This window comes from Mustela putorius, unplaced genomic scaffold (genome assembly GCF_011764305.1).
Source record: "Mustela putorius furo isolate JIRA1106 unplaced genomic scaffold, ASM1176430v1.1 tig00003983_pilon_pilon_pilon, whole genome shotgun sequence".
NCBI lineage: Eukaryota > Metazoa > Chordata > Mammalia > Carnivora > Mustelidae > Mustela > Mustela putorius.
Window position 1 is genome coordinate 21,478,302 of NW_025422123.1, and position 27,569 is coordinate 21,505,870.

General features: G+C 37.6%; 1 protein-coding gene across 2 annotated transcripts in view; it reads right to left on the bottom strand.

Annotated features, from left to right (window-relative positions):
- Nucleotides 1-20,872, bottom strand: part of HMGCLL1 (3-hydroxymethyl-3-methylglutaryl-CoA lyase like 1) — a 211,970-nt gene extending 191,098 nt beyond the window's left edge. For both annotated transcript variants that reach the window (XM_004772407.3, XM_045071033.1), the window contains exon 1: nucleotides 20,406-20,872. In XM_004772407.3, coding sequence (XP_004772464.1) covers nucleotides 20,406-20,513 — 108 coding nt within the window. In that variant the 5' untranslated portion in view covers nucleotides 20,514-20,872. The remainder of the gene's footprint in view (nucleotides 1-20,405) is intronic.
- Nucleotides 20,873-27,569: the final 6,697 nt, after the last annotated feature.

The following is a 27,569-nucleotide window of genomic DNA, read 5'->3' on the forward strand; positions in this document are numbered from 1 at the left end:
AGCTAAAGTTGGGCAATTTGCTATGAACTTCGGAGAAATCACAACAGTTCGTGTCTAAACAATCTTCATGCCAGTTGCCGAGTGACCACCTGGAAAGATCACCAGAGGCACTCAAACTACAAAGCAGGATTATCTATCAGACTTCCTCTGCCTGTCCTCACTCCAACTGAAGCTACTTCAAACCAGACATCTAGAAATTTTCTCGACTAGCTGCCTTCAGAACTCAGAAACTAGAATTAGTTTGTCTAATCACAAACCATTTTTTCCCCTTTGTTTCCATAGACATGTCCCTTACTAAAAACCTGATTGTACCATAAACTTAACTTTGGGAGGCCACCTGCATCACCATCTCCTGAAAGGAAACAACTGTTTAACTGAAAATACCTATTCCCAGGATGAAAGAGACGGGTTCAGTGAGATGGAGTAATCTAAAAACTCAGCTTCTGGACTGTCAAACTTCCTGGTGAGGTTTTATAGGTGGGATGAAGGGGGTTCAGAATGAGTCTCCCCAAAATGTGTCACTCTGACACACAAGATTATTTTGAGCTGAAGCCAGTCAAGACCCAAAGACTCCAAAAGACTTTTTACCTCCCCATTAACTGTCTCTAATAATATAGATTCAGAGCCTGGTCCAGGAAGACAGCTAACAGCAGAGAGAACTCTAACTATAAGAATTATAGGGCAGGTGTGGTAAGCTAGGCGAAGCACCCCAGAGCCTGTTTGTCCAAATTCCTCTCTGTGTCCCACTGTCTCTGTGCGGCATGACAAATCTTTACCAAACTTTTCGCTCTTCCTATCTTCCTATCAATTGTCTTTCTCGTCTTTGAAGCCCCGGATGCTTACTCCCTCTCTCATTGGTTTGGGGTGGCATATAAGCCTCAGTTGCTTGACTATCCTTAAGCTTCTCTTTTTGTGAGGCTCCTTTAGGTATGAAATTATTTATGTATGAAAATATTTTTTTTCATTTAACTAACAGACTAGCCCATATATTCCATATATTCAACAATTCATTCATTCACTCATTCACCCTTTGGAGTGGAAAACAGTCATTAACAAGAGAAACAGGTAGGGAGATATGATCATTTATAAGAAGAGTAAAAATAAATTTCTGTGGAAACCATTTTAAAGTAATACTGTCATTATGTATTATGAACAAGGTGGTATCAAATTGCTAAATCACAACCACTTATTGATCAAAGCCTTGGACTTCTATTTACAAACTCCAGAGTTTTCTTAGGACTTTGAAGTAGTGCCAATATAATCAGAGTAAGACTATAAAGGTATCATGCAGGATGTCTTTCCAATTCCAAGAAATGGTTCCCAGTGGCTCTGAATAACTAGACATCATCACTGTCCTTTACCATTCAAAATATACATATATACACACATATATATGTCCAGTATGCTCTGTATTATGTGAATCTCATGTTCTATTTCATGTGATACCTATAAGCTATTCTGTCCAAATTCCAATTCCAGTTTTTTTTTTATAAGTTCAGCTGTGATCCACGATTCATTCTGTTAAGTCTCCTCCATAATCCCTCCGTTCCATATTGTATATATACCTTCAGTGCTTCCTTCCCTCCCTCACATCCTAACACCTTCATTGAATCACTTCTTAATCATTTGCCTGAAAAGTAAACCCTCCAGTCACTTATTGTTTCCTTCCAGATGCTGCTGTGGAATGACTCCCCATGGGCTTCACCTAACATTCCAGCCATGTTCATCTGGCTGTGCAGACTCTGATTCCAGCACTCTAAAGCTTTTAAGCTCTTTCTTTCCAAGAAAACTCATAGCTAACACCATTATTTCCTCACAAAAACAGCTAACATCTGCAGACTGAAACATCAAAACAAAGAAAAAAATGTGCACACTTCTGCTAAAGTTGGATGCAAACTTTATCAGCCATTTTAGGCAATAAATCAATGTTCTTTTTTTCAATTTCCATTAAAAAATAAACCATAAAGGCTTATTTTCAATTTCCCCTCAGAGGAACTGTTAACAAACAGGTTACATGAAATGACTAATTAGTCTTTATGCCTTCCAGCTAAGCAAAGTAAGCTTCTACTTGGAAACCTAGTCTCTATCAAAATTTATCAGGTTGCTCAATAAGGTTTAATTTTATTCTGTACATAAATAGTTCATTTCAGCAGCATTATTTATTCAGTTTATTCGGTAAACAAGTATCCCAACAAACTGCTTATTCTAAATGAATGGTATTCAATGTTTCTAAAAATTATTGGTTAGAACCTGCATACTAATAACTTTGAATAGCATTAAAACATATTCTTATAAAATCCTTTTTAAAACTTCCATCTTATTTGTTTTACAACCTCTGTTAATGGATATTCGTTTTTGGAAATAAGGTCCTTACAAGACAGAGATGAACGTCAAGCCTCCTCATTCCAGCTGTTTCCTGTATAGATCATAATGGCCTTTAGTCATGGGCAACTCCTTTAGATCAGTATTTCTCAAATTTTCATGTGCATGTGAATCCCCTGTAGAGCTTATTAAAACAGCTTCTTGGGCCCATCTCCAGAACTCATTATTCATTAGGTCAGACTGGGTCCACGATTTTGCATTTCTAACCAGCTGACAGATAATGGTGATGTTATTGATGCAAGGACATCATTTAAGAACCATGGGTCTAGCTCAAGCCAACTTAAAAGAAAATCTATATGATCATGCTTAAGAGCCCACCACCATCAACTATAAAATCAGTTAAATCCCTCTGCCAATATAATGTAAAAATAACAAAAATTAAAATCACAATCCTTATATTAATATCTATCTTAATCCCATAGCCTCCTAACTCTTTCCTTTCAAAGACCATTATTTCATGTCTAAGTGAAAATTATTTCTCTTGCCTCATCTGGACCATTCCAAATGGGTCTTCTCAGCATATGCTAGAGTAATTAATGGATGCAGTTGTAAACCGTAACACTAGAATCACAAACAATTCTACAAACTCTCTTTATAAAGTCTGCAAGTCATTTAAACATTTTTCTACCGCTCATTAAATTTTCAGTGGTATTTGAAATACCAATATTGGTAACATCTATGTATATTAGAGCACACTGATAGGAGCACAGAGTCATTAGGTTAATGCTGATTAGCTTGAGAGAATGGGAGGTGTTTGTTCAGGAAAGGCCTCAAGATCTAATGCCGCCACCAGCAGGCCATCTGGCCTCTAGGGCTTGTTTTCAGTCCTTGTAGAGGGAAAAAGTTGGAGCATCAATGGCTGACTTACACAGATTTGGTATGGCAAGAGGAAGTCCTACTGTCCAAAGTGACAGAATACCAGTGGTAATAACGAATAGTGGTTATCGGAAAGTTCGAGATAATCTATTCAATTCTCAAGGACACTCAAAGATGTCAGCAGGAAAAGCCAAGCAGTCAACTACAAGGCTGTGGGTGGGATAAATGAGAGGCACTGCGGAAGCTTCCGTACCAATAGATGCCTTCTCCTGCTTCTCCTGGATGCCCAATTTTCAGTGGTCTCTCCTAGTTTTTCTTCTATCAGCCCCATACAAAATGCCCTCAATTGTTCCAGTTCTTAATCTCTCTTAGTTCAGCTCATCATTTTCCCCTGAGTGCTCCAACTCCAAAAAACATGTGATATATGATCATTTACCCACCAATAAGAAATACGAACATCCATATATCCATAGACCTAAACCTACATACATGGAGATACACAGTCATACTCACAGACATGTCTGGACATGGATTGGGTAATATTCAGCAAGTAGGTATATGTGGTTGCAAATGATGATAAACCTACTCACAGGAACAACAAACTCTTGAGCTATAAATATTTGTCTTCAGGAAAATTAGAGCAATTGAAATGTATCGGCACTCAGAAAGTATTCAAATGTTTAATTACAACTAATAAGTTATCAGCTAGGGTTCTCTGAAAGTATTAATATGTTCTGATAGGGATGTGAAAGCCAAAATGTGAAAAATAAAACATATGCCCTAGGCCAAATATCATTTACTCTGCCACAACAGTAATACAAGTAAGAATTATGTAAGAATATGCTCTGTTTTTTCTGGTTTGGAACTCCTGTGGTCTTTATCACTTAGGAGAATCGTATATTTTGCAAATGATTAGGCACAAATTTAATTTTTCACACATAGTTTTCCTGCCTAGGAATTAAGGATGTATCTACTGTCTAGTGTTCCTTGGTCCTTTTTTCTTTCTTTTCTTTTTTTTTTTTTTAAGATTTTATTTATTTATTTGACAGAGAAAGAGATCACAAGTAGTCAGAGAGAGAAGGGGAAGCAGGCTCCCCACTGAGCAGGGAGCCCAATGTGGGGCTCGATCCCAGGACCCTGGGATCATGACCTGAACAGAAGGCAGAGGCTTAAACCCCTGAACCACCCAGTCACCCTGCCTCAGTACATTTTAAACATTTCAAATTTCCTAAAAGAGCCCTTGGCATTCACCTTCTCTTATCCCTATTGGGTAATAAATAAGGTCTCCAGTGACATTGGGAATCACAAAACAAAAGAAAGTTATTATATGTAGTTTGAGTGATTAGCTAATTTGACACCAAGCTTTGCCTGTGGTTTCATCAGAACCAGTTAAACAGGAGTTCATACAAAATTAATGACAAGAATCATTTTTATTTTCCTTTTCCAACAGTTTATAAAGAAGCTGCTGGTCTCCTTTTGCTTCTGCCTCCATTAGTAAAAGAAGAGCGGCATCAAAACTCACGAGGTTTGTGGCTTCCTCAGAGGTGAGTCCTACAGCCTTAGAACCTAATGCCCCCAAAGAACAAAGCCAGCCCCAGTGGCGAGAAGAAAGAAGGAATGACAGCAACAGGCCACCTCAATGTTCCCTACTTTGGCATTTTTAGAAATGCTGAGCAGAAATGGAAGGACAGCAAAACCATAATAAGTGCACCCTGACGGTGTAAATTTGACTCAAATGTTCAGTCATAATGTGACTGGTTCCTGAGCTCCTCATTTCTCAAATGGAAATCTCTTGAGGTTTGTCTCTTAGGAACACATTATAGGGCTAGAACAACTGTCTTGTGATCATGCGATTTCTTTTTTCTTTCTCACCCATTATCTTTTTTTATCCAATAATCAATTATATACAATTTGTTTCATCATCTTTACTTTCTGACCTTCAGTATCAAGCAGAAAATTCTTGTTTTCTATGCTTGTAAACAATCCAGGTCTTCTTAATAAAGATTTTTATGAACCTCACAATAGCCCTTCAGCACATTTTATGTGACTGAGATTTTTTCTTTTGTTCCATTTATCGTACCTTGGCGTGGTTCTACTCTACACACTATGGTTTTAGATGACCTCTTAGAAAACAGAATAAGGATGCAGTGGTTAAAGGAAATAGATTTTTCCAACAGAACTTAGCCAGGAACTTTCAATTAATATGTGAAGTCTACACACATAGTATTTGGTATGCATACAATGTATTTTACCTAAACTCTGACTTTTTGGTAGTACCTTAAGCCAACTGTACTTTCCCCAAGTTTAAGCTACCTACTGAAAATCTATGAAAGGCCATATTTCTCAGAAATATCCTATACAACCATTTCCCTGAGTACAGGGATAAAAGAAGTGCTGCTGTCAGGTACAGAGCGAAAGGGGATGGTAATGAAAGATTCAGGAATGATGGCATCATTTTAAAAAGTCTAAATAACTTCTCTCTAAAATAAAAAGGATTCTTTTTATTATTTAATAAAAAGGATTTTAAGTGTTCAGTCTTGGGACACCGGGTGGCTCAGTGAGTTAAGCCTCTGCCTTCAGCTCAGGTCATGCTCCCAGGATCATGGGATCGAGTCCCACAGTGGGCTCCTTGCTCAGCAGGAAGCCTGCTTCTCTCTCCGCCTCTGCCTACCACTCTGCCTTCTTGTGTGCTCTGACAAATAAACATACAAAGAAACAAACAAAATCTTTAAAAAAGTAAATAAATATTCGGTCTCAAAATGAACTAATGAAGGACGGTGAGCTGTATCATTTCACGTCATTTGTAACCAACTGCAATCTCCCTCCTTAACATGATAGATTAATCTAGAACCTTCCTAATTATGCTAAATGAAGTTACGGTAAATGAGTACAAAGCAATTTTCTTACAATTGAAGACCTTACTGCTCAACAGACTAAGAGGATGTAGCCTAAGAAGTATTGGCTTTGGAAACGGTTATAGGTTCAAGGCCAGTGCCTCTACTAGTTATGTGGCCTGAGGAGTTTTTTATTAACTTTCTGAGCCTCCCTTTCCTGTTATTAAAAGTGAGGTAACAGGATCTGCTTTACGCAAATCTAAGAGTTCAGCCCTTAGCAAAGTCATTGGGATAAGTTTCCTATCTGATAAAGAGTGGTTGCTAGTACTGATACTGTGTGAGGGGCGCTTGGTGGCTCCGTCTCTTAAACATTTGCATTAGGCTGAGGTCATGATCTCAGGGCCCTGGGATCCAGCCCCACATGAGGGACTGCTTCTCCCTCTCCCACCCACCCTGCTTGTGCACTCGCTCTTGCTCTCTCGAGCTCCCCGTCCACTAAATAAATAAAATCTTAAAAAGAATATACTGATGCTGTGTGATTTCCTAAACTCTTGTTAATAATACTCTATCAACAGTTTATGTAGCATTTTATATCTCCTGTATTCTTTCATTTGTCCCATTTGGTAAATCAATTGGAAATCTAGAGCAGGTATGCTAAAATGACACCACTGCCCCTGAATAATAATTTTTGGTTGAGACAAATGATTGACATTCTATTTAACAAGTTATCACTCTTCCTTTCTCACCAAAAGGTCAATATCTGTATGCATTCTTTTAAGAGCAAATAGATATTTAAGAGATCTAGCTCTCTAGAGAGGAGTACTTACAGAGGTGTATGTTCCATCTCCTTGAGCTCAAGTTTTTCTTTCAATATTTTCTAGAGCATACATTTAGCAGAATTATATTCAATATTAAAATCATGTCATAAGGGAATGGGGACTAAGTGATAGCAGACATTCATGAGTGAAACTCTGCATAACTACATCTGTTTCTCCACAGGTCTTGCAAATGTCTTTTAAACACAGCCCTAAAACCTAGGCAAACAGAACTCCAAATTGCCCTCAGCTTTTTAGGTTTGACCAGGTCCACAGCGTTCTATAAAATGCAAGATTTGTAACAGTGCCGTAGCATTTTTAAAAATCTGAGAATTCTCAGTCCTTAAATCACAATTCTCAGAAAGTAGAAATTGTGTCTAAGTAAAATAAGATTCGTATTTGGACTTCAACATTAACCTATGTGATCAGCTTCGATTTCACAGTGAAATAAATACAGATTGAGGAAAGAATTTAAAAAGTGAATGCCAGACTCCGAACACTCAGTGGGTTACAGATGTATGAAAGCGGTGGCAGAAAGCCACTCCACTTCCTTCAAGCTCCAAAAACATTTGGAAGGAAGCCCCAGAAGGAAAGACGTCTGACAGACATGTTCTCGTTGGGGTTTCCTGCCTCCTTGTTTGCCAAGCTTCCTAGACCCCGTTGCTTGTTAATAAAGTTCACCAAGAAGGCTTTATGAAATGCTGATTTCATAGAGTGAAACTTGTATTAAAGGCATTTGTATGTAGTCGAAGTTTCCTGACATCTGCATTTCCCTACTTCACAAATCCAAGGAAGCGTGACTTGGAAAGTTAACGAGCGTAAGGTGACATTTGATGCGCTTACTATCAGTGGGATATTCAGGCCAAACACTGAATCCAAAACCAGAGACTGTGGCTTAGACACTGCAATAGAGAAGCTGCTTCACCCTGAGGGTATCATTATACCCCTCAGTGTTCCTACCCTCCTCTCCCATAAAACGGAGTCCCGAGAAGATGCATATTATACACCGTGTGAATTAACTCCGTAAAAACAGAGATATGGAAAGTGAATGAATAGCTAGATTCTACCTTCTTAGCCAGGAAAGAAAAAACAAAGCAAAACAAAATTAGCACGTGGATTTAAAATCTACGTTATCCTCCAATGTGAAAAATAATACAGCACAGCTAAAACTACTAACTCTAGCTTACAAAAGTACTATTTTTGATATTCCTTGTGTCAATCATAAAGTCTGTTAATATGGCTGAAAGCACCTGAAGTTTGTCCTGTGGGTGTTAATGTGTTTAACACGCAGAAACAATTTCGTTCTGGAAACATTTTTAAAAGATCTGTGTCTTGGGGTGCCTGGGTGGCTCAGTGTGTTAAAGCCTCTGCCTTCGGCTCAGGTCATCATCTCAGGGTCCTGGAATCGTGCCCCGCATCGGGCTCTCTGCCTGCCTCTCTGCCTACTTGTGATCTCTGTCAAATAAATAAATAAAATCTTAAAAAAAAAAAAAAAGATCTGAATCTTTAGGGCTCCTGGATAAGAGAGAGATAAATAAAATACAGTTTCTTCTGTTAAGAAGCTCTCAGTCTAGCACTAAAAATACTGTATATTTAATATGGAGATACTTCCATCCATTCAAACATACTTGGTGGGGAACTCTACTTCCCAGTGGAAGATGGGCCCACTAAGCCCTATCCAGGAATTGGGGTTAGGGGAGGTGAGGGACATAAGCCAAACAGGCATAAGATTCACCACTTGCAAAACTAAACAACCATTTTCAAATCAAACATGAAGACAATTAGTAAGGCAATTGTTAAGATTGAGGCCTTTAAATTCTTTTTCCCTGTAAGAGACAATGGACCAGATAGAAGATACAAATGTAGGTTGATATGTATATACGCAGACACAGAAATATTCCTAATTAAATGAATTTTACTGTATTAATCCTGCTCAAAAATCTTCAATCATCATACTCTGACCAGGAATGCCTCCCATCTGTCCAAATCCCATTTGACCTCCCATCTACCTCCAACACAAAGCCTGTTATCATCCTCACTGACCTTCCTGCATTAGGACATATTTACAGGCTTACATTTGTAACTGAATTGCAATCAAGGAATGCGGGGAAAAGCAGGATTCAGACTAAAAGCAGGATGAAGAAATGAGCTTTTGGGAGTAGTGCTGTTGGGACATAATTTCTAGTGTTTCTATCTCCCCTTCTTGCCCAGTAGGGTCCTTAGCACCTTGCCAACATCAGAGAGCCAAAGCGCAGCCCTTCCTCTCTCTAAACCATGGAAGGAAACATCAGCTCCTCTTATCAAAATCATGTTTGTAATGCACAGCTCTGATTCCTTAATCACTGATGTAGAAAGCAGTTTTGGTTACATTTTATATTTTTCAGCAAGCCTTCCCACTACTTGGCTTTCCATTACACTATTACTAGACTTTCATATAAATGAGGCATAAAACATGTTATGCTAAAAGCATAAACATCTAAAAACTTGAACCATGTTCTAAATTATCTTCACATAAAATTCTCTTTATATAAAGTCTGATTTCAGAATGCATGTTTTGGAAACAAGATCTCCCCACCAGTATTACTTTCTGAAGAAAAGAACATAAAAATTGACGCCAAATTGGTCAGATGTAGAAGAAATGCAACAGCACCTCAGTGTTCGCTTCGGAATGAATTCTGATCACTCAGAAAAGGAAGATCATCCAAAGGGGAAGATGGAAAATTTCTGGTAATTTAAAGACAACTCCTGCCTGCTGAGTAATTATGATTAGGGTCTGTAGGGCTGAATATATACCAACATTCAGAAATGTCCTAATGGTCTCATTAAAGCCTCACCATGGAGCTATCCATGAAGGATAACAAAATCAAGCATCCACTGACACAAAGATAATGTGGACGCCGGAGGCAGAGAAGCATACAAATGAAGACCCCAAGTCCTGCTTAAGGCCTTTCTATGTAGTAATCTTCTACCTGTAGTCTTGACCAAAGTATTTCCAGAGGTTAAATTCTGCTCACCTGTGCCACAGCCAATTTGCATCTCCCACTTAGACTAATAATAGAGGGACTGGCAGGAGGAAACAGGGATTCTGTATGTTGCTTTTATTAGTAGGGCTACAAGCAGGTTGGACAATCACGTTCAAATCAGAATTTCTGTTGAAACAATATTCCCCAAATACACGATTCTGCTTTAGCTCTTTTACCATGATCTGTTCCATGAGAGTGACCCATAAAGTCATGGTTCTGCACAGTCTAGCCCCTTAGGTGAGGAGGAAAAATAAAAAAGAAACAAAAATAAAAGCTAAACTTGGAAAGGGAGAGACAAGGAGAGAAGAAAGGGTCAGGGAAAGTTACAGCACAGAGTGAATAAGCATAAAGAAAGCCAGAAGACTTGGAGGAGTTTGCAGCTAATGAAAAAAACAAGAACACCGAGTGGGGGGAGGGAAGGAAGTGAAAGCCAGCTGGAATAAGAGAAAGCAAGAAATACAGGAGCCAACAGAAATCCAAGGACAGAAAGCATTGGAGATTGAAAGGAACAGGAAATTTATTGGAAACCAAGTTGTTTTTCCTTTTGTATCCAATGCAATTCTATTCCAGGCAGAACTCTAGTCTCAACCTCAAAGAGGACAGAAGGGAAGTTGAAACTCATTGGAGTCTTTCCTGGAGAGTGGCCAGGAGCTCTGGAAAGATAGATTAGGGAAAACATGATAGGACAGCAGACCCTCTGAAAGCAGATACAGGGAGAGAGAGGTGGCTGTCTCACCCAGCACAGGATTTTCAAAATTAAGACAAAACAAAAAAGGAACAAAGTGATAGTTTGGCTCTATCTCAGAGCTACTGAATCGGAATTTCTGGTACATTTAGTAAACACCTCAAGTGATTCTTATCACTCGGAAAAGCCGAGAAAACATCGATCTAGTAGTGAACATTGGGAACTCTGAAACTAGAGCTGCCGGATTTCCTTCTGAGCTCTGTTATTCATTAGCGCTGGACCATGCACAAATTATTTTACTTTTCTGTACCCCAATTATTCAGTTTATAAAATGGGTTGTTGGGAGTATGAAATGAAGTATTGTACATAAAGCAGTTAGGCAGGACCTAGCACCTATTGATAACCTCCACAGTGGTAGCTCTAGAACTATAGAAGTACTCTGAATAGAAAACTCATACAAAACAATGCATCTTAATTGATTAAAAACTAAAATATGAAAAAGGAGTAAGAAGGCTGCATCTTAGATGCAGTATGCATGTGATGAAGTATGCACGGGAGCATTCTTCCCAGCGGTACAGAGACCACGCCACAAACATCAGGCTTTCTGCTCTTGGTCTCAGCATTCATGAGTTGGGAATCACCATGTGAACATACTTGACAGAAAGCTTTTTTTTTTTTCTTTTTCTTTTTTCAAAAGTACGTATGAGTCACTTCAAATTAAAGGGGACTCCAAGATTTGGAGTCTCCATGCTCAAAAGAGGAGGACTCTCTTGAAAGGCAATAAAGCCAGGACTTGGCTGATGTGGAGAACCCAAAGAGAACCACATCCAACCCAAGACCACTGGGAATCAAACACAGGGTAACCCACCTTATTTTGCAATCCTGTATAGTCTTTAGTCATTTCCCCTGTATTACTTCCAACAACCATCTATTTCCTCTATAGAACCCCAAGTAGTTCTCTGCCTTTCTCATTATGTGAAGACTCAAGTTCTTTCCTTTTCCATCTGGAAACTCAGCTCTGTTGTACAAGCTGCACCACATTCACAACCTCTACTGGACTATTCCCATAATCTTCTGATCTTAAATGAAGACCTGATCACCCCTACAGAAAGCATCTGCCCGGTAACCCTCTCATATAGAGACTGCTTATCTTTCTAGGACTTGCTTAGTGACCAGAAGTATGGATGGCATCTGCAGCTATCACTTCCTGAAAACTGTAGCCCTTTATTTGTACAAAAACTTCTCTTCCTTTGAGATCCAAGTGATTTGGCCATATGGTCCTTTAGCTCTTTTTGAGGACTTGTATCCTTTATATCCCGAAGCCATTAGAACTTAGTTTGCCAGTTTTCTTACCTCCCAATTTTGGCATTATTTGGTAGTTTACGCAATGTCCTGGTGAACCTTCTATCCAATATTAGATTTCCACTGAAATTTACTGGATTTTACTTAGTTGAGCCATTAATACACATAGTCATACATAGGACTTATTATTGCTTGTGACTGCTCACTTACTAAGATTCTGACCACGAATATTTTCAACTTTCTAACTTTGTTGCCCGTGAATAAAATCATAATCTACATCAGTACTACAAGTCATTAGGCCCCTACTTTTACCTACTTCCACCTGTGAGATACCTTAGGTTAACAAAGAGTCTTGAGAACAGCAATACACCTGGTAACATGCTAGCTGAGGACTCATGGTGTAATAATGAAACAGACTTTTTCCTCAAGATGAATGAGTTCACTCTGTGAAATACATCTTTTGTTCTAAACAAGCGTATTAACTTAAATCTAAAATAAGGACACCAAAAAAAGTATAAAAAGCCTCAAAGATAAATATAAAGTGGTGAGTGAGGCTGATAGATACAGCAGAAAATAGGATAAACATATCAAGAGTCACATGTAATCACACATAATTAAAGGTAAATTCACCTAATTAAGGATAGAGACAAATCAGATAAGCAGCTTAGCTTATTAGAGACACAATTTAAAACAAAATGACAGAAAAATAGATGTGAACTGTCCTAAGGTACTTTTTTTTTTTTAAGACAACTAAAATTACAGGAGCTATACATTCAGATAAAAACATTACAATGTAAATTTAGAAAACAAATACAGGATTTTCTCTTCAAAAAATAAAAAGAGTTGTTAGCATGTCATACATATGCACAAAGATACAAACATACACATATAGAAGAGAGGATCAGCAAATCTACAAAGTACTTTATAAATCAACTGATAAAATATATAGATGTCTCCCAAGGATTAGGAATCAACAAAGAGAAAGAATCAACCAGTAATGAAGTAAGGCAATGCAAAAGATTATGAAAATAAAATTTGTTTACCACCAACTCTATGTCCATAAAAGAAAAAGAAAAGATCTGAAATAAACTTTTATCAATAGACACAAAATGTCATGAAGGGACTACACATTTAATCATTCATTGATTCATTCAGTAAATTTTACTGAACTATGTCACAGTGAAGAAGTAAATAGCACATTGCTTCTCAAAGGCCCGATATTGAAGTTGAGCACAATGTTTCTTATTTTTAAAATATCTTCTTTCTCTTTTATAATTTTTCTTTATAGTGAAAACCATCGGAATAGCCTGTTTTTCTATGAAGTATTACTTTCTCATAAAGCATCCAATCTTGAGCTTTAAATTATTACCCTATACAAACTTTTGGCTGCAAGTGCTGGAAATCTAATGTATAGCATAGTGATTGTTAATAATACTGCATTATATACTTGAAAATTGCTAGGGACATAGATATTATATATTCTTAACATAAAAAAGAAATCGTAATTCTGTGATGGGTCTCTCGTGTTAGCTAATGCTAAGGAGGTAATCATCCTGCAGTATCTAAGTGTGTCAAAGCTGTACATCTTAAGCTTATACAATGTTACATGTTAGTTATATCTTATAAGGCTGGGAAGGTAAATAGTTACTCTAAACAGTTTGTATATTACCTGGAATACAACTACTGCAACATTTTTATAATATGGTAAATTAATATATTTTTACAACTTCAATCACATTGCATAATTGTCTGGGGTTTTTTTATATTTTCCTTCTTATATTGTTAGCATTTCAACTAGCTTGTACAGAGTGAGTTTCTAACTAAGAACAACCAGAAAATCTAGACAAATGTTAATGAAAACACTTGTTAGATAGCCTTAGAAAATTGCCAAGGCAGTGAGTACTTAAGTGGCCAATAAACCATGCAGAAGAAAGACAAAGTGGTAAGACCAACATTGACCATGACTTCATCTTGAAACATTTGCCAATTTGAAGACCAACATTGACCATGACTTCATCTTGAAACATTTGCCAATTTGGTATCAGCAGTTGAAAAGATCATCAGAGCTTTTAGAAGCCTTAAAGGCAGAGGAGAAAATACTTTGATGTTCGGTCCCAACAGGGAGACACCCAGGTAAACATCCTAGGCTTTTTAGTTAGAACCACTGAACAGCAACAAAATAAAAGGGTGAAGAGAGAAAGACAAAGCCTCACAAATAAAGTAGGTCCAAACTCAAATCAGCTCAGCATCTGATTGGCTTAAGATAATCTATCCTTATATTTACTATTTGCTAAAAGCTAAAAATAATCCTTTCCACATCTCACTACTGTTAGAATGGCTACTTTAAAAAAATTCAAGCAAGTGCTGCAAAGGATGTTGGAGGGTTGGGGGGCGATGCCTCCTGTACTACTGGTAGGAATGTAAATTGGTGCAGCCCCTTGGAACACAGTATTGAGGGTCTTCCAAAAATTAAAACTAGAACTGCCATATGATCCAGTAATTCCACTTCTAAGTATCCAGAAGAAAGGAAATCACTATATTGAAAAGGTACCTGCACCCCCATGTTCACTGCACCATCATTTATAATAGCCAACTTTAGTGTCCATCAACAGACGAATGAAAAGTAAGATGTAGTATAGATAGACACACATACATATTTTTTAGCTTTAAAAAAATTCCTTTCATTTGTGACAAGATGGTAGACATTAGGGGCATTATGCTTAATGAAATAAGTCAGGCAGAGAGAGACGAATACAGTGAAGTATCATTTATATGTGGAATCTAAAAAAAGCAAACTCAGATAGAGAACAGATTGTTGCCAGAGGTGGGGTTGGGGTGGGGAGGACAAACAAGGGGAAGTAGGAAAATAAGGGGGAAAAAAGAACCCTTTCTGGGGAAGGATAATTTGAGGTGTCTCAAATTAGGTCTCTAATTTTCATTTCAGGTATCTAACACACACCCCCAAGTCAGTAAGTATTTGAGGAGAAAAGATAAATAAATCAGACCCACTAGAGATCTGAATATTGGAGTTATCAGACATGGAACTTAAAATAACCCTGATAAATATTCAAGAATTCATGGCAAGATGGAAAATTGTGGCAAAGAACAAAGAAGTGGTTTAAAAAATAACAGAAATGCATTAACTCAAAAATATAAAATTAAACTCAATAAATTAGATTGGCAGCAAATTACAACTCGAGAGAATTAGTGAAATGGAATACAAGTGAGAAGAAAATATTCAGAATGAACGTGGAGCAAAAGGATGAAAGATACAAAAATGAATGTAAGAAATAGATGGAGCACAGGGAAAGTTTAAAGATTTTTCAAATTATAAGCCCAAGTGGATGGATTAAAAAGGAAACAGAAGTAATACTTAAGGAGAAATGGTTGAAAATTCTCTAAAATCTATGAAAGCCAATAAAGCATGGACCCATACATCCAAAAAATGCTACAAACCACTGGCAAATGCAAATAAAATTAAATCTAGACACATCACAGTCATACTGTTGGAAACCAAAGACAGTGAGAAGACGATCATCAAAGAAGCAAAAATAAGACTAATAGTTCATTTCATTGTCTGGCTTCCATTGTACCGATCTACATTTTGTGCTGTTGTCATGCATTTTAATTCTTTATATGGCATATATATTTATGGCCAATATTAACTTGCATTTATGTACATCATTATCAAAATAAATGTAATTTCAAACAAAACTTAAATCCTATTTTTACTAAAGACTATAGAAAAAAATACTACTTCTAGCTGAAGGAAAATAATTTCAGATGGAAAGATGCAGATGAAGAAAGGAATGAAGACCAAAGGAAAGAAGAATATTCTAATATAAAATGTCTATCAACTGTATACATACAGATAATAAATATAAAATTAACATATACAACAATATAAAAAGCAGAAGTCAGTAATGGAGCTAAAATACTATATTATGCATGTTTAATAAGTTGCAAAGGTACCAATTTACATAATATTTTAAGAAGTCCAGGTCATGTATTGACATCTTATAGATAGCAACTAAGAGTATAGTAAAAACAGCATATAATTAACAAGTTATGGTAGGGGGAAAATGAATAAAAGCATATCACTCAAAAGAAGCTGTAAAAGGAAAAAAAGGGGAAAAAGCATAATAGAATGAAAAGAGGGAAAAAAGAACATTTGAGACAAATTTAAAAAAACAAACAATGGAATGGTACATTGGTTCTTTTCTGAAAATTCTTCCCCAGTCATCCTAAGGTTTTTAGCAAATGTACTAACAAATGCATAGCTACAGATTAAAAAGCATATAGTCACATTATCCTCAAGTTAAATTTATGCAGAAATATATTTAAGTTAAAGTCTCAAAACATTTTAACACCAAATACTTTCTTTGAACCATAATTTTTGCTGAGAGCAAATGTAACTTAAAATCATTCAGGATATAATGTACAATAACCATATGTTTAATATCACATAATCTACAATTTTGCTTTTATACATCTACTGCATTTAAAATATTGTTTGTATTAGAATTTAGGCCCTGGAGAATTTTATTGTCACAACAGGATATTAATATATGAAAAAAATTAGTTACTGCTTAAGCAGCACCGGCAAATCAAAAAGAAATTACTTTACCAGGTACCTTACATTTATTCAAAATCTTGAAATACACCAATTAAGGCAGCTTCTTTATCCCTATTTTAAAAGAGACAAACATAGAAAATAAAACAGGCCTGAAGAGATAGCTTGAATGATAGGATGATCAATTTTAACTACCTGCTCTATGAAAGGAATCTTCTGAAAAATCGGTGTCATTAGCAAAAAATTAGAGACTCAAAAATTTAATTAGTGGAGTGGTGGTACAATAAATCTTTTATTCACTCACCTCTTCTGTATTGGATAATAAATTGTTAGACTTCAAATGTATGTGTGTCTATTTTTACACATACACAACTCCAGTATTTTTCATCCTCATAATTTATCAGGGATATATTATTATCTCTCATGCATAAATTTTAAGACCTAGCCAGGATATTTCCTGCACAAAGTCACAGAATGAACTGGTAGCAGAAAAAGATCTAGGTTTCCAATCTTGCATTGCCTAGCACAGGATTCTTTCAAAATGTAGTATTCTATCTGTCCCAACGGTTTCCAAATTGTTTCAAATTCCAGAGATCCTGCTCACGATGCTCTCTGCCAGATTTTATATTGACTTGTTAAGCACAATGCTGTCTCATCAGCACCACCCAGAATCCATTTTCAACTCTTCTCCCCATCAAAGCCTGACTAGCCCCCCGTGAGATGAAAAGGTAAGACACAAACAGTAGTAATATCCATCTTCTATCATGAAGACCAAACTGTATTGACATCAAGTATTCATTCTCATCACATTAGCATTAACTAATATTTATCAGGGTACCACAAGGTACCAATCATTGATTTGGCAAGTGCTATGAGGAATTTCATGGTCCCCATAAGCCATGAGATCAACATTCAATCATGTTTTCATTCAGTAAGCATTTACTGGCCATGAAAAACTAACCGGACATTCTGTTAGTTGCTGTGAATGGTGGATGTTTCCCATACTTTTATGATGCCTAGACTCTGGTAGGGAACTACACATCAAATAATCACAAAAATAAATATGTAATTCATATTCTATATAAAGAACTGTCCACTGAGCCATATGGGATAACAAGAGCTGCTTGCTTTAAGAGTCTGGGAAAGAACTGATGAGAAGGTAACATTTGAGTTGAGATCTGAAGGGTGAACATAAGTTAATTCATTAAAAAGAACCTTTCCAGCAGAGGGGAAAACAGAAAGACCAGGACTCCAGAGGAAGAATTGTTAGGAATTCAAAGAGGGCCACCTGGCAAGAACAAGACAATACCTTAAGATGATGCAAAGAGATGCAATGAAAATAACAGAGAATGCTTTAGAGACACATTGAAAGTTTTGGTATTCATTCCTAAAAGTAATGGAAAGGCACACCAAGCTATAAAACGAGGGATCAGCAGGATACCATTCGAAACAGACAACATCTCCCAACCAGCTACATGAACAGGGGGTTGCAGAAGGACTGCAATTGTCTAGTAGACCGTGAGAGAGAATGCCATTTTAAAATTGGTAGTAGGGACGCCTGGGTGGCTCAGTTGGTTAACCAGCTGCCTTCAGCTCAGGTCATGATCCCAGCGTCCTAGGATAGAGTCCCACATCGCGCTCCTTGCTCGGCGGGGAGCCTGCTTCTCCCTCTGCCTCTGCTGCCACTCAGAACTGCCTGCTCTGCTCGCGCTCTCTCTCTCTCTCTCTCTCTGGCAAATAAATAAACAAAATCTTTAAAAATAATAAAAATAAAATAAAATAAAATTGGTAGTAGCAGCAAAAGTTGGGAAAAAGAGATGGATTTCAGAGAAACTGGAAGAGCTAAATTTGCAGGACTTAAGGATACTTCGGATGTGGAAAAATGAAAATGAAGAGCTCTTGCCTGGTGGTGTATAGAACTGAACAGACTGTGATGGTTTCTCACAATAGCAAGTACTGGGGAAAGTCTGGGGTTGAAGGAAGGAGAACGTGAATCCAGTTTTGGAAATGGTGAGTTTGAACTGCTTTTGAAATATCCAAGTGATGATGTCCAGTGAGCCGCTGCACATCAGCACTGTAGCCTAAGAGGGAGATAGGAATATAAATCTGGAGGACACAAATATATAAAACAGTAACTGAAACCCTGAGTATGGATACAAAGTCATGAGGAACTCGTCATTTACCGGACAGCAACAGGTCACAGAGTCTGACTTGTGCCAGACCAAGGAACCAGAGACTCACCTGGCTTAAAGCACTTACAGGTGCTATTAAACAGATGCCAACGAAGATCAGTTGCAATGAGTTAAGTGTCAGATGTCAACGGTGCGGAGGTCAAATAAGACAACATATAAAAAACTATAATTCAATGAGCAGGACTGAAAAAGAATGATGCATAAAATGCCATAGAAGCACAGAAATGGGGCATTAACTCTGGGTGGAGTGAAGAGTTGATTAAAAGACGTGACATTTAAACTGTGTTTGAAAAATGAGTAAAGAGTTTCCCAGGCAAAGAAGTCAGGGGAAGAAGTCACTATTTCATGAAGGTAGAGCTATTTCTCACACTCATAGTCACTTTGGATTACCCTGCTTCTACATCTTAAAAGGGCAAAGCAGACATCCTCAGGTAGCAGCCAAGCTTCCATCACTGCCCCCATGGCCCACGAAATCAGAACATGAGGGAGAGAAATACAGTATTAACACAGCAACAAACATCATGTAAAGTCTCAGAGTTAGGGAATAAAAAGAGCATTCCTGATTCTATAACAGACTGAATAGGGATATTAAAAAAAAAAAGTTATAAAAGCAAAAAGTCTAATTAGAATGTAGAAAAATTCAATAGACAGGGGATCATATGATCAGAATAACTTCCCCTCTCATGCATTTTCAGCAAAAGGCTTCAGGCCAGATGACCATGGCCATCTTTTAAGTAATGAGGAGCAATGTATCTTCTGATTGGTTTTGAAAGAATCCACAAATGCTGAATTACTATTTGTAGAACGAAGACCACAATTTCACATACTGATACACTAAACTGAGAATACGCTGAATGTAAAACTATAGGAAAAATGGGTACCTAGTATTGGAAGAGTTGATTCAAAGCCACATAGTCAAATTATGTTTACCCACTGAAATATTATAATTAATCCATTATTATTTACAAGACGAATCAGGGATAAACATTTTTGCATCCAGCAAAAAATAAAAAAAGAGTGAAACCCTTATACTGACTGCCCCTCCCTTTTCCCATGCTTTAACATTCACATAACAATGGTCACTGTTACTACTTGGTGGAATTTTACATTTTGAGCTCTTTAAAAGGAAAAGCGCATTTCTTTTTCCATTTACCTCCCATTTGTTTGAGTGCAGTAAGCTGCAAACACGTGGATACAATTAAGTTGCCTATTAAACTGGGCATTCCGGAATCACGGGGATATCAATTTGGCTTTGAAAGTGCTGTTTTTTCAAGCTTGTTTAAGTGTGTGTTGAAGCATAAAAACATTAAGGATAATTAATGATAGGCTAGATAATTTCATCCTATGATGTTTTCCTAGCCTTACATGCTGGCTTCATTCCTCTTTCTGCCACACATTGTCCCCTTTGTTACACAGTACAGGGAAGGAACTGAAAATTAAAGGCACTGTCCCTGGAGGAATGCTTACAGATACGCGTATTCTCTAATGCAGCCCCTCCAAGGGAAAAACAAAGAAGCAGTTTCCGTTAGGCGTCCTGCAAAAGGCCACAGGTAGAGATTTTGCTGGGTCTGAGCTATAGAGGCGAGTCTGCATGTTCACAACACAGAGAGGATGGGGAACCTTTTAAGAGGTGAGGCCTAAACAAGACGGAACTGCTGCAGGGAGGGCCCTGGGGTGCGGTGGTGACATAACAGGGAGGGCCCTGGGGTGCGGTGGTGACATAACAGGGAAAGAGCCGGCTGTGTACAAAAGGGTGGGGACACCCTGGGCCGCGAGGTGGTACCTGCGCAGGGTCGAGCGCCCCAGCCACTGAATCCCCGATCCAGAGATGCTCCCGGAGAAGCTGCTGGTAGCTGAGGCAGTGCTTCACCGCAGATGGCACATTCCCCATGGCAGGGCCTGGGACTGCAGACGGCGATAGGAGGGCGCCAGGAGCCGGGAGGAGAGGGATGCCGAGCGAGCTGCGCCAGCCCAGAACACGCCCCTCCGGGCCACAGGCGGCCTGCACGAGCCCAGCTCCTCCGCTCACTGCGTCGGCGCCGGGAGGGTGGGGAGCGGGCAGCACTCCCGGCCGCGCCCGGGGCTAAGAGTGCCGGAGGCACCTGCGGCGAAGGCCCGCGGCACTCGTAACCCGAGAAGAAAAGGAATTGAGCCCAAGGATGTTCAGGTGTGGCGCATTTTCCTTACTGCGCTGAGCGTGCCGGGCTCTCTGCACACGCCCCACTTTCCGACTTCTCACCTGATTCAGCTCTTAAGAGAAAGGGTGTAAATAAAAGGAAGGGCGCATGCGTTTTTGTGCTGGTGAGTTGCTCCTTTCCAGCAGCAGACTTTCATGCTTAATGTAGATTTGCCCAGCGTTGAACTCACTTGAGTTTATGCTTAATGACAATAAGCTCTATTTTTAAATATTTTGAGCTTGTTTGCAAGCTTATAACACAACCTAATAAAGAAGAAAATATAAACAGTATTACATTGGGGGAGATGTCACAGGTAACTTGGTTAAGTCAGTAAATTGTCCTTAAGCTCCTACTACAAGTTAAGTACTGAACTGGAATCCAGTTGCTTAAGAGATGCATGGCTCCAAATTGTTAAAGCCCTAAAGGCTAAATTCATTGGGACTAAAAATGCTACATAAATCCTTAGGATATTAAAGTAGCAGTAATCTTTGGTGTGCAGGGGGTTGGTCCTGGAAAGGACCATTTCCCTACCACCTCTCCTTCATGGGCACACTTAAATCACCTGGACCCACTCTGAACCAGTGATTTCAGCAGCTTGCAACTGAACAGACATTCGTCAAGAACAGTCTTGTGCAGCCAAGCGTGCATGGCCAGGCATACCAGTCAGTTCTACCTGTCGCTGTAGCAAATAGAAATCCGAAGCTGGCTGATGTTGCACAACCAGATGAAAGGACCAAAGATTGTCTTGTAAAACATAATATAATCACACTTACAGGGAATTTAATACCCAGAATAAGGAAACAATCATTACTACTTGGGAGAGTGGTGAGACTTCCACCTTCCGCAGGCAATAGAAATAAAGCAGTCAAAGAATAAGAGGTATTTATGTAGAGCCATGTAGTTTCTTAGTGGAACAGCACTGGAAAAGGCAAAGAGGAGAAGGGAATCTTACACCTCACAGCTTTGACCAAGAGGGTTAACTTGGAGAACATGCCCTGAGCTGCTAAAATGAAGTCGCCCAATTACTGGATGACTTTAAAACTCTTAAAGTATAAAAAAAAAAAAAAAAATCCAATTATTATTTTCCTGAAAGTTACTATTTTATAGGAGTATATTCACAGAGCTAAATCTATTCTAAGTTGTCTTTAGCAGAGCTTAATGAATGCATTCTGGTTGCACCAATGCCTATTACCTTTTTTTTTTTTTTTTTTCTGTCCCTGTTGTAATACTATAATAGGAAACATTGTTTCTGAAAGAATTTAAAAGGACCAATTTGAGCAACAGTAAACAAGGTAACTTTCAGAATGGAGTCAATCCTTTAAAACTTGAAATAGTTCTGACAGTTAATAGTGAACTTTAAATTTTTGGAAAATATGACTTCTGAGATTAGCCAAAATTATATGTTCCCTTGCTATGAACACCTAGAAGTAAACTTTACTGCTGAATAGTTTTCTAAATAGGAAGGTCTTCAGAAAATGGCATATCCCAAATAGTTCACCGAAGTAATATAGTGGGGTTTTGGGCGTTTTTATTTTTGTTTTTTGTTTTGTTTTGTTTTGTTTTCAGAAAAGCCTTTAAAATATGAAAATATTTGTTGACATAGACTGAATGCCTTTAATATGGAAATGCTGTAATATCAAAAATGTAACCTATAATTCCTGTAATTACCAAAATCATTAGCAATAATAAGGACCAAATATCTTAAGAATGTTAACTCTCACAAATGAAAGAGCATGAAAATAGATGGGCTTTTGCTGGAAGGTACAGTTTGATATTAAAGTTAATTATGAATGCTGAAAATGTATAAACTTTTACAGTTACATTAGTGTACATCTTTCTTTTTATCATTAGAATGAAATTTCAATATGTACTCCTGTTAGCGCAAATCAGGAAAGCTCTGGATGAAATGAAAGTAGATACAGAAAATCCCTGTGGTGGGCAATGTAGCTCTTTCTCCCCATATGCAGGTTAAGAAACTTGAGCTCTTCAGAGCAGTATAGGAAATACTTCCTAAAAATCACAAAGTGTGTGGTGTTTCATGATCACTGTGCATCAGAACTAAGCTATTTCTGTTTCATTGCTGTTCAGTCTTTCACATGTAAGAAGATCTAAAAAATCATTGCAAATTAAAAGCAGTTTAAGTTCCTGTTTCCTCTAGTGAGTATAAATAACTTCCCATTCAAAACATTGACATGTATCTGTCTTTCCTGAATTGTTCTTGACTCACTTCACTCCTTAAACTGCTACCAAAAATCCAATCTCTCAAGAAGAGATGTTAATTAACATCTTGGTCCCCTCCATTGTCTCTCTGTATTCTCCTGTTGACTTCTTTCTGCCACATTTCTCTTTGAAAGACACCACCGTAGCACAGTGAGGGAAAGAGCCCTCACTATGGTTTTAGATCACCAGAGATGGGAGCATGGTTCCACCACTTATAAACTGAGTGACCTTCAGCAAGTTCTTTGGTTTCTGTTTCCTTATGTATAGGAGGGCAATGATAAAGTCTCCTACCTGACATAGCTATTGCAAAGATTAAATGAGCTACAATATATAATGTTATGAACACATGGTCTCTGGCACAGAGTAGGTGCCCAATAAATTTTAGCTATTATCACTACGGTGGTTCTGGCTCTCTGCTTTATTTTGCATTCCTAAAATCACATTGTATAGCTGGAGCAATTTTTGAAAATATATATATGATCACTATTTCTAAGCTTAAAATTCTTAGAGATTTCTAATAATTTTGCTGAGAAGTTCATTAAAATGACACTCAAGTTTTCTTGAGAATGCTCTTAGTTATCTTTCCAGTCCTATCTCCTATTTCCAAACTTGCTAACTGCAGAAATCTCAAAGTATTTGCATTCTCAAAATTCCAGGGCTCTCCCGTGCTGTACTTTCATTTGAATCTTGTTCCATATTATACACATTTTGGGAAACACAAAAGATTCATGAAGATGTCAATGAATTCAACCATTGCTCTAATGCTAGAAATATTTTAACATATTTTCTCTCAGAAAGAAAATAAATTAACATTCTTCTGTCTCTGCTTTTTATTCCGTCCTTTTCATTTAACATTGAATTAAATTCTTTCAAACTATTATGCTACTGGCTATGCAATATTCCTACATGCACATATAATCAAAATCATTTTTAATAATCTTCTAAAGCATAGCCTTTTACTTATTTTTGAAAGGGAGGTAGATAACTAGAATACAATCATGTGAATGTTTATATAAAAAATTATCTAATTAATCTTCCAAAAACAAACCACTGGTGGAAATCTTCCACAATGGTTTTATTTCTGTCCATTTCTATTTCTGTTTTTAACAAAGTTTTGTTTCATATATAAGCCTTTCCTCATGTTGTTAGTAATTTACTAATATAAGTTGATCCTTGGTGAAGGCTTTTTTAAAAAGATTTTATTTATTTATTTGACACACAGAGAGAGAGAAAGCACACAAACAGGGAGCAGCAGACAAAGGCAGAGGGAGAAGGAAAGGTAGGCTTCTTGCTGAGTAAGGAACCCAATGTGGGGTTCAATCCCAGGACCCTGGGATCATGACCTGAGCAGAAGGCAGAGCCTTAACCAACTGAGCCACCCAGGTATCCCAAGGCTCCCCGCCTCAATGGGTATCTTGTCTGGGTTACTTATACATCCCTACAGAATGACTTCACTCTGGCTTGGTGGGGATTTACAATGAGTTTGGTATGACAGTTCTGGGATATATTTTTTGTTAAAATCTTAGCTTAGGGTACCATAAGAACATTATGAACCTGAAACTTAAAAACCATGCACAATGGAATTCAGCTTCAGTTTTCTTAACAGGGATTTCACGTCCCACTCACATGCTCAGGTGAACCTTTTCCATCTCATATAAATGGAACTGACTTTGGAGACCCAACGGCTCATGATCTTGGCTCAGTTAGCTCCCTTTCTCAGATGGTCATTGGATATTCCATTCCTATGCGATAAAAGTCCCAACCTCTGGCTTTAAAGACCTCTACCCTTTTGTGGGCTTCTTGGCAATATTTAGTCCCTAGGTATATCCTGGGTATCAGTATCTGAGGGGAGGGACCAGCATCTCTCACATCAGCTAAGTCTTCCATACTTACCAGAATTCTAACTGGAATTTTTTTTTTCTTTATGATTACTTTGTTTGCACATATTTTTCAGTTCCTGGAATTCCTCTCACCTCTAGGAATGCAAAAGTAGAATCTAGGAGATGGTGAAATGAACTGAAAACATTAACTTGGAGAACCTGCAAAACTCATGGTAGAGTTCCTATATTTTGATGCATCTGCAAAAAAGAAAACTAGACAGAAGCCATATGCTCTCTTTATACACTCCCATCCCTCTCCCTATCTCTTCTCCATATAAAATAACAACAATAAATTACATAGCTGTACATTGGCTATATCCTAAACAAAGGATATATCCTCTCAAAAATAGAATGGGGATGGGTTTGTATTCCAGAGGCCAGTCAACCCAAAATGGGGTAGACTGACCACTATCAATCCTCTTGAATGGTAAGTTCTTGGGGGAGAAAGGTCTAGTTAAAAAAGGTTATTCTGTGAGTCCCTTTGGTCCCAAAGATGGTTGTTTAAGGGTTTGTATGATGACAGCATGAATAAAATCAGAAGCAAGTGAAAAAATCAAAATAGTAATAGTAATAAGTGCCAAACTGGCATGTAGCCAAGGTACCTACTGGGCAGGGATCAAAGACACATATGGTGAGTCTCAAACAATGATGCTGTAGAACTTTGGCAAGTATCACAAGGCTAATGTGCTCCAGCCTTAAACAATAAAAAAGAAAGAATGAAAACAACTTCGTTACCAACACTGGATGATACCTAAGGGGAAGCAAAGCTTTCATCATCTCAGTTTTATTGCTGAAAAATTTAGATAACTTCTCACATATGTTATGTCTGGCTGATCTAAACTGATGGGAAGGATAACAGTGTGTTTAAAAACATTCTTGGCATTTCGTCCCTAAAATCAAAGTTCCATGAACAATAGCATTGTTTTGAAATAGAGCATTTTTTGAGAGTAAGTAATGAGATCTATTTTACCAAAATAACACCCCACCCAGGTGATGAATACCTGGCACCAGATACAGAAATCGGAACAAAGCTGCAAACCACATTTCTCCAGATGCAGGAGTCTATTTTTCTTCTTTCACTAATTCAGAAGGATCCAAAAGCATTACCTTTGCAGATATGTTGTAAAATAAAAGGTACATGCAGTGACTGTTTATTGACTATTATTAGTTCATTAATGGCTACAGTGCAGCCATTATTTTTGCCAATTTTTTTGCCAATAAAGTATCTTTCCACTCCATTACCTACAAACTCAGACTCTATTTGAAAAATGTTTGTATCAATCACTTGATGTATTTTGATGGTTCATAGTAAATGTGACCTTAACAGGTAAACTATATTAACTCTTACCCATGAACAGTATCATTTTTTGAATCTGTTATCAAGCAGAATTGAATGAGAAAACAAGTCAATATCAATTACACATACAAATCACTTGGTATTTTGCTTTGCACAGAGTATGTGTTCAATAATACATCTTCACCTTCTATCTTTTCTCCTCTTTTCAAATCAAATCAATTTACTGTTAAGAATATGTGATATTGCCCCAGTTGGAGGGAATCTATAAAGCCTGAATATAACAACTTCTATAGAACATTAGTTTAATTCACTAAAGAGATCTTTTTGATGCTTAGTAGTTAGTGGGAAAACAAATTTGGACAAACATATGTGACATATCCTCTTGGCTTTAAGGGTCTCCTATTCTAGTGGTGACATCCAAAGAAAACAAAAATTAAAATGTATACATATATAATATCATATAGTAACAGATGTATTTTAATTAGATGAATGTAAGACATTAAATGCCACAGTTATAGAATCTAGATTTAAAAAAATTATAGTATAATTTGCATATTCATTAAGTGTGCATTAAGTATTTAATTGCATAAGTATAGGGCACTATACCTGTGTGGGGAGTAATGATGAACAAGCAGTCTTTAACACAGACTTCTAATTTTCTAGTGAAATATGCCACTCAAATATCTACAACAAAAAGTCTTTGGTAAGTGCCAAATAATAATGTAAGTTGATAATTGGAGCAGAGCACATTCCATTTTCAGTTAGGAACATAAGAGTAGGCACAAAGAAAAAGGGCACATTGAGAGGATTGGACAGACCAAGCCCATCATGGTGAAGGCAGCAGGATGGCAAACGGAAGATAATTGATAACAGGCTACGTTACTACCAAGAACTATCAAGACATGGAAATCACTTCAAATAGAAATCTTCATAAAAGAACCTGATATAATGATATTTTTATGTTCATGATTCCTTCAGGATGGAAATTATAGATAAAATGATCCTTTTCAGCTTTGCCACAGATGAACATAAACACATACATCCACTGGAGGTGTTAAGGAGAATAATTTTAAAGTGTTTATTTTGCAAGTCAGGCTTTTATATACAGATTTAGAATTTTTAAAGTGTGTCATACCTGTTCTCATGAGCAGGGGAGGAAAGGCTGTATTTATTAAGTGACAAGACCTACAATGCACTCCACTGGATACTTTAATAATATGCATGAATTCTCATCTCCATTTAATTGCTGCAGAAACTGAGGCTCAGCGATCTTGAACAACTTCACCAAAATCAAAAGGAAGCATGAGAGGGCATCTGGGTGGCTCAGTTGGTTAAGCGACTTGCCTCTGCACAGGTCAGGATCCTGGAGTCCT